Raw genomic sequence first — 8,651 nt, 5'->3', positions numbered from 1 at the left:
ATGAAAACACTCAACAAAATAGGATTAGAGAGGAATTTCTTCAGCATAGTAAAAAGTATTTATGGAAACCCAAGAGCCAACATCATTCTCAACGGAGAGAGGTTAAAGGCATTCCCTTTAAGAACAGGAACTAGGCAAGGATGCCCACTCTCACCTCTCTTATTCAATATTGTTTTGGAAGTCTTAGCGAGAGCATTAAGAGAAGAGAAGGAAATAAGAGGTACCCAAATTGTCAAAGAGGAGGTAAAATTATCTCTCTATGTATATATATATATACATACATGTTGTTGATTGCTGTTGAGTCGAGCCCAACTCATAGTGACCCTATGAACAAAAGACCTGAACCCTTTTCTATAACTATTGTTTGTATAGATATATGTTTGGATCCAGGGGGCCCGGGCTTGGGCTTGAGAGTCTGTATCTGTAATTATTTCCTGTTGATGTCTATGCTGCTGGCCTGTGGAATAAGATGAGCAATATTTGACTGGCAGCAGCTGTATCACTACCATTCTGTGGCCCAAGCCCAGACTTAATGAATGAGAAGCTATGGGATGAAGTCTAGCAATTTGTGCTTAAACAAGCCCCCCAGATGATCCTGATGAGAGCTCAAGTTTAATAATCACTGTCGCAGAGGAAAAAAAGCTCAAGAATTAGCATCAGGTACACTTAAGTTTGGAATGTTCCCCTGCCACCTAACCACTTAACACATTATCTGCCCTTTAGTTCTCCATACTTGCACTTCCTAGTCCTTAAAACAGAATGTTGACCTTTTAGTCAGAATCATAGATGACAGGTTTTCAGAGTCTGTTAGTTGCGGGAGGAGATTGCTCATCTTTCTTCTGCAAAGCAGCCAGTGGATTCGAACCTCAAGCCTTTGGGTTGGCAGCACAATTCCTTACCGCTAAGCCACCAGAATCGGATTATCCAAAGAAGTAAAGCAAGCATACACTGATTTACTAATCTGTTGTAAATGATTTCACATTTTTCACCGTATCAAAGATTGTGCTTCCAGGCACAATATGACATCTGTCTGTGCTCTAACCCCAGGGCATTTTCCTACAGAATGAAAGCATCTTCAAAGGGTGGATTATCCAGGAAGCAAGGCAGGCATGGGTTCACCTGTGTTTATCTGCTAATCTGCACTGAACTGTTTCACATGTTTTTCACTACAGATTACTAAGTAAGGAAAAGCAAACCTGTGCTTACCTTCAAATTTGCTCAGTGAGTAATCCTTTTCTGCTTTAAATGGAAGCCTGGAAGATAGTATCTTTAGCAGACTGTTGTAAAGATATAAAACTATAGATGCTTATCCCTTCTCCCAGCCAGATCACTCTTTTTCTCTGATGACAAAGACTTTCTTGTCTTGGGAACCCCAAATGGAGCCATTTTATTTCATTAATTTTTCCTTACTGCAAAGGTGCAAGATTCTGTCGGAGGAAAAGTGAACACATCTTCTGTTGCCTCGGCCGCCATTCGTAATGCAAAGTCATCCCCGTTTGGGTTCCATCTCTTCCCATCAGCAGTAAACTTTGGAGTTCTTAGAGAAGGATATACCTATGCAGTCAGCGTAAAACTCAAGAACATTGGTGTGGATTTCTGCAGGTGAGGCCTAGGCCCCAGAAGTCTCCTCAGATAACCTTCCCCCATTCCATGGGACTTGTCTGTGGGCACTTAAATCAATGAATGTTTATTGAACAAAATTATAATCATGTCTTACATTTTTAATCTTTGCATTATTCAGTAGTTTATCCACTACTGTATCCATTAATTGATTCACTTTTCAGCAAACTGGTATATGCTAAACTCCTCCTTTGACTTCTCACTAATCATTGTTCATACTTTGGTGGAAGCAGCACAAGGCCTGATATACACTTGCAAAAAATGAAGAGGAAATTCTATAAGTATTATCATAACTAAAGTACAGAACTTGGAAATCTGTTTCTCATATCTATCACTAACTAGAAAGCTGGCAATTATTTGCACTTTATGATCTAAAAAATGTCTTTAATTACGTTAAGTCCACTGCCATTGAGTTGATTGACTCAGAACCACTCTATAGGACAGAATAGAATGTCCCTTAGGTTTTCCAAGTTTTCACATCTTTACAGAAGCAGACTATCTCTCTTTTTCTCTCTCAGAGAGACTGATGGATTAAACTGACAAATCATAGCCTAGCAGCCAAGTAAGAGATCCCCTCTGTTATTATGACTGTGTGTTTACCACTTTTGGCTGGGATTGCAATCCTTTCCATGGATTATGGCCAGTCTTCAACCAAGACCATTCTCAGTTACAATAGCTTCTTCTCTGTCCTATTTTGAGGGGCTCTTGCAGCACAGTGATAAGAGTGCTTGGCTGCTAACCAAAAAGTCCACAGTTCAAACGCACCACCCCTGCAAGGGAGAAATGTGGCAATCTGTTTCCATAAAGATTTACAGCTTTGGAAACCCTGTTGGTCAGTTCTACTCTGTCCTACAGCATAACTATGCGTTAGAATCGCCTGATCACCATGGGTTGGGTTTGTTTTGATCCTACTTTGAATTAAGTATATGCATAATGTAGAATTTTTTTGGCTTTGTTTCATTTTTGTTATACAAATGAAATGTCTGAGTTATTCTCAGTATAAGGTGCATGTTCTTAAGATTTTGATTCTGATTCTGGATTCAAAAATGAAAATTAAATGGAACAAACAAAAGTTTGATGCTTCCAGTTTAAAAGATCACTGCCCCATTTCGGCTGAGGTAAACCCCCTCCCCAGCTTGAGGAGTGGTGTTTGCTTTCTCAGAAACTGGTCTGCTTAAGAACTTGGTCCACTAGATCTGACCATAGTTTTTAATATTGTTGCCAACAAAGTGGGTGGGAGAAAGAGATTGTCAATTTCACACCAATAAAAGCCATCCATGTACATCACAGTATAGAAGTTTCGGAGATTTCATTCTGTCACTTGTTAAATTCAGCGACTACAGGGCAGACAGCAGAGATGAAGGTAGTCGGAGTGGGGCTGAGGGTCAGAGTGGAGGTAGGGCTTTCCTTGGCATTTTAATTCACTCCAGGTCTTTAACCTTCAGGCAGAACCCACAAACCACAGGAAAGGAAAGAGATCAATAAGCACCATGTGTGAGCACAGAGCTTTTCAGTTCTCCAACATTTTTTGAGCCCTGTTTCTCCTCTTCCCAAACATGCAAGCCCCATACTAAGACAGAGTAAGGCTGGCTCCCATGCTCCACTGCTTTCCAAAGGAGCCTTTATTCTTCAGTTTAATGATCTGGCAGCCAACATTTGCGTTCATGCTGACTGCTCTGCTGAAATGCACACACTCATCAAACCCTGGCAACACCCTGTCCAGGCCCAAGCTGCTCGTCAGCCGTCAGTAACAAAGGATTAAGACTTAGGTTGGAGTCACTTTTACTCTGATGAAAACTATTGGAAAGGCAGTTGTGACATGGGTTCAAGACTCATCTCCAAAATGAATAAACAGGCTGTTTCCCTAGCAGTATGGAGCCTCTGTCCTTAGGTAATAAAGATAATACCTTTTAATGGTGCCTACTTCATTCATTGCTATGCTTTGTGCCATGGAATAAATTCATTTCTGTCTTTTTGCCTGTTAGGTTCAGAGTGAAGCAACCACCACTTAGCACGGGAATCAAAGTGACATATAAACCTGGGCCCGTAAGTCCTATGTGTTTCATTCTCTCTCTCTGTGTGTGTGTGTGTGTGTGTGTGTGTGTGTGTCCATGTGTCCATCCATCCAGTGAAGTAGATCTTTATTGTACCTATTCCATTTAAATCATGTTCTGTTGGTTTTGTGTGCTTTTGCATTGCTTCTCACTCACAGTGACCATATGGCACAGAGCAGAATGTTGCAAAGGATTTCCTAGACTGTAGGAGTTGCACTACCAACTCAGGAACATGGGGTTCTGCTGGAGAAAGATGGGGAGCCTCCTCCCATGTGATTTGCAGCATCTGAGAATCTGCTGGAGGATCAGCTAGGAGTCAGTTCCAGCTCAACGACACACAACAACAACAATAACAAGAATCTTTGCAGAACCAAATTGTTAGATCTTTTCTCTTACAGAACAGCTGGTGGGTTGGAATCACCTATCTTTTGGTTTGCAGCTGAGCACTTAAGTGTTGCACTACCAAAGCTACTTAAAGCATATAAAAGTAAGATTGTTCTGGTAGCGTAAACAAAAGCTTTCCAGTGTAGAAGACTGATATTTGGTATTGGTAAAGATGTGTTGGTAATTTTGTGAGCAATAAAATTTTTATAGCCATAACAGTTATTTTAATAGTTTCATAATTTTTTATAAAATTAAAATAGTCATTGTAGTAGTTTTAATAGTTTAATAGTCCTATTATAATCCTGTGACAGATCTAGTATGTTAATTGAGCTGAAAGTTGATTACATTTCTTAAGTTCACCTCACCTGTCACTATATAATGTTCTGTTGTGTGAAAACTTCCTTTTTAAAATTTGAATATGCTCTAGCATACACCTAGAAAATTGGTTACTTAAAGGTACTCTAATAAGTCACCCTGAAAAATTAAAAGTCCTTTTGAAAAACTATTTAACTCTTTATTTTATGTAAATTTGGTTTTCTCTCTTACAATTTGCTGTTGTTGTTGCTATATGCCACTGAGTTGCCTGAGACTCATATTGACCCTATGTACAACAGCCCTAAACCCTGCTCTATCCTGTGCCAATCTCACCGTCTCTGACACACCTACAGCCATTACCCCAGCCACTAAATCAATCCATCTCATCGAGGGTCTTCCTCTCCTGTGCTGTCCCTCCAACCTCCCAAGCATAAATTCCCTCTCCAAGGACTGGTCCCTCCTTGGATCATGTCCAAAGCATGTCAGACGAAGCTTCAGAATCCTTGCCTCCAAGGAGCAGCCTGCCTTCACCCTCTCCAGAACAAATCTGTTCATTTTCTTAGCAGTCCATGGTATATTCAATACTTTTCTCCAACACCACAGTTGAAAGGCATCAATTCTCCCTCTATCATCCCTAGTCATTGTCCAGCTGTCTGATGCATAGCAAGTGATTGCCAAGACCATAGCCTGTATCAGGTGAACATTAGTCTCCAGACTGACATTATTGCTTTTCAGTACTTTATGGAGGTCTCTAACCGCAGACTTTCCCATTGTAGTACATCTTTTCATTTCCTGGCTATGGTGCCAAGAGTGTTGACTGTGGAGCCAAGCAAACTAAAACTGTGAACAATCTCAATCTCTTTGCCATCCATCATGATGCTGCCAATCAGCCCAGTGGTGAGAATCTTTGATTTCTTGGTATTGAGCCTCAATCCATACTGAAGACTGCAGTCCCTGATCTTCCACAGCAAGTGCTTCAGGTCCTCCTCAGTTTCAGCAAGTAGGGTTCTGTCATCTGCATAATGCCAATTGTTGATGAGTCTTCCTCCAATCTTGATGCCATATTTCTCTTCATAGAGCCCAGCCTCCTGGATAATCTGTTTTGCATGAAGATTGAAAAGGTATGGAGATAGGACATATCCCTGGCATACACCCTTCCCAATTTTGAACCACACAGAGTTTCCTTGCTCTGTTCTGATGAATGCCTCTTGGTCCAAGTATAGGTTTCACATTAGCATGATCAAGTGGTCTGGGATTCCCATTCTTCTCAGAGTTAGCCACAGTTTGTTATGATCCACATAGGGAAAAAATAATTGTTTGTTACATTTATAGGCTGCCTCATTTCTCCACAGAGGCAGAATTTATTACATTTTTAAACTGTCTGTTTAACATAAGTAAAAATATTTTGGCCTGCTCTTATGTTACTGAGTACATTTCCAAAACTGAGATGTTTTCAGTCATCTGGGAGGCTGGGCTGTATGAAGGAGGAATGTGGCATCAGTGTTGGAGGAATATTCATCAATAGCAGATGACACAACCCTGCTTGCTGAAACTGAGGAGTGCATGAAGCGCTTATTGCAGAAGACCAGGGACAGCAGCCTTCAATATAGATTGAAGCTCAAAAAGAAAACAAAGATTCTCATGACTGGGCCCATTGACAGCATCATGATGGATGGTGAAGAGACTGAGATTGTTAACAGCTTTAATTTACTTGGCTCCACAATCAACACTCTTGGTACCAGAAGCCAGGAAGTCAAGAGACAAATTGCATTGGTAAAGTTGCCTGTCGGTGACCTCTCCAGAGTACTGAAAAGCAATGATGTCAGTCTGGAGACTAAGGACTGAAGACTGATCTAGGCCATAGTCTTTGTAGTTGCTTGCTATGCATCAGAAAGCTAGACAATGACTAAGGATGATAGAAGGCAAATTGATGCTTTTGAGCTGTGGTGCTGGACAAGAGTATTGAATATATCACAGACTGCCAGGAGATCAAACAAGTTCATCTTAGAGAGGGTGAAGCCGGCCTGCTACAAGGCAAGGATTCAGAAGCTTCGTCTGACTTACTTTGTGCATGTTGCAAGAAGGGACTGGTTCTTAGAGAGGAACATCATGCTTGGGAGAGTGGAAGGATGGAAAAAAGAGATGGAGACCATCAATGAGATAGATTGATATAGTGACTGGGATAATGAGGGTAGATGTGTCAGAGACAATAATGTTGGTACAGGATAGAGCAGGTGTCAGGGCTGTTGTGCATAGCATCACTATGAGTTGCAAGTGACTCAATGGGATACAACAACAACAACTTAAAAAAAGTATATTATTGATAGATCCCTACTTACTTTAAGTTATAATTTCAGAAATATAATCTAACATAAATGTTTATCAGACTTTTTATATTTTAAATAAAATATAAAATCAAGTAACTTAATATTCTGTGGCATATTCATAGTGCTACACACAGCTGCATAGCACTCAACAAACTGAATTCTTACTATATGTCAGTGACAGTTGCAAGGTGCAAGACACATAGAAGATAACAAAGCTGGGCACATAGTGGGTACTCAAGACATAAGGTGAGGAATCATGGTGGTTATATGGACCAATCATCATAGGTGGACATATTTTTAAGTGCCTGGGAAGACAGAGCAAGGGCATACAGCCCATCAGCAGCACACAGTGCTGAGTCTGATAAACTGAAGGCGGTCACAGTTGTTACACATTGATGGAGAAGGATTGGAATGATTTGATGTAATTTAAGTCAAGAAGGTTCTTGACATAATACCTCACAGCTCTGTGCTGATGGTTAATTTATCTTTTTAGTCATGTTTCCCTTAGTTGTAAAAACAAAACAAAACAAAAAAAAGAGCTTTGGACTAGGGCATCTTATCTTAAAAAAACAATAGTGTGCTGGCTGAAATGCCTAACAGAAATATATTTGGGATTACATTTACTAACACACTACAAATCTCTGAAATAATTCCTCGCTGTCAAGATTTCAACATCTTCACAACACAGAGTGGAAAATAAAGCTAGCCTCTCCTTCATCTGGGAAGGTGGCACATCTCATTTTATTTCACGTAGGGATTAGCCAAAATGACTGCTATGACTGCTGGATCACCCTTTATAGGTACTAAAAAACCAGCATGTTTTCTCTGAAGCTCATTCTATACTGTTAGTTTGGGGAGGTTGGGTGTAGGAGTGTCTTTATGATGATAGCTTTTGTCTTTGGCAAATATATAGTAAATAGCCTCTCCCAAATGTAAATCTAACCACTTTTCAGCTTGTTCAGTTTCCAAGGCTAAATGAACCCACTCAAAGACTGAGTTAAACCTGCCTGATGGCAACATTCCAGCTCTCATCACACAGGATTTCATCATTACTCAGGCCTTCTCCATTGTGGGATTGGAGAATGAAGGGTCTGAATCCCAGAAACAGAGCTGTTGGATGCCCTCCAGTGTACATATATTCACATGCACATTGTTCAAAAGTTGAAACACGTTTTGATTCTTTTATTTATAAAACTGTGTCAAAGAAGAAAAATTCCATTCCTATCTAATTGCTTTCCATGTGGTAGTTTCTGATTTACTAGTTCCAGATAACTCTCTCCAAGTTGGCTTTTTAACCTACCCTCTGCAAAGACCTAGAAACATAAACAACTCTCTCTTTCCTGGCTAGTTTTCATGTCAGCAAACAACGCAAAAAGCCCATGCCTTCCTGAGTTTCTTTCTCATTATAGTTCAGATTTTTTTTTCTTTGTTGGTAGAAACTTCTTCCATGTAACTTTCAGACTCTAAGTAGTCTGACATGGGGACAAGAGGCCCTTGGGGACAGCGAGAACGTGCTCCTGGGCGGAAGGGAAGCTTGGAAGTGGCACAAAGGGAAAGTCACCTCAGACAACAACGAAGAGGCATCTTTCAAAGGTACCCAGGAAAAACCGGCGGGAAGAGGCCCTTGGGGACAAGAGGCCCTTCGGGACAGCGAGAACGTGCTCCTGGGCGGAAGGGAAGCTTGGAAGTGGCGCACAGGGGAAAGTCACCTCAGACAATAATGAAGAGGCATCTTTCAAAGGTACCCAGGAAAACCGACGGGCCCTCAGAAAGGAAAACATAATCTACACAGGAGTTCTACAGGACACGTCACCTTCCCTTGGAGGCAGTACAACTAAATTTAAGAGACACTGGTCAAAAGGAAAAAATGTCAGCAGTCGATGTGTTTGGAATCACAGAAGCCAAGAAAGCTTAAGATACAAGCTGTCAGATCATGGGTTGGACAATGGAA

The 8,651-nt window shown here is 40.8% G+C and overlaps 1 protein-coding gene across 1 annotated transcript in view; it reads left to right on the top strand.

The window, feature by feature from the left end:
* Window positions 1–8,651, top strand: part of SPAG17 (sperm associated antigen 17) — a 395,169-nt gene that overhangs the window by 368,105 nt on the left and 18,413 nt on the right. The window contains exons 44-45 of the mRNA XM_006902657.1: window positions 1,418–1,602; window positions 3,606–3,666. Coding sequence (XP_006902719.1) covers window positions 1,418–1,602; window positions 3,606–3,666 — 246 coding nt within the window. The remainder of the gene's footprint in view (window positions 1–1,417; window positions 1,603–3,605; window positions 3,667–8,651) is intronic.

Source organism: Elephantulus edwardii, unplaced genomic scaffold (genome assembly GCF_000299155.1).
Source record: "Elephantulus edwardii isolate Elephantulus edwardi_28Jun2011 unplaced genomic scaffold, EleEdw1.0 scaffold00437, whole genome shotgun sequence".
NCBI classification, from domain to species: Eukaryota; Metazoa; Chordata; class Mammalia; order Macroscelidea; family Macroscelididae; genus Elephantulus; species Elephantulus edwardii.
This window is presented reverse-complemented; position numbering and strand designations above follow the sequence as displayed.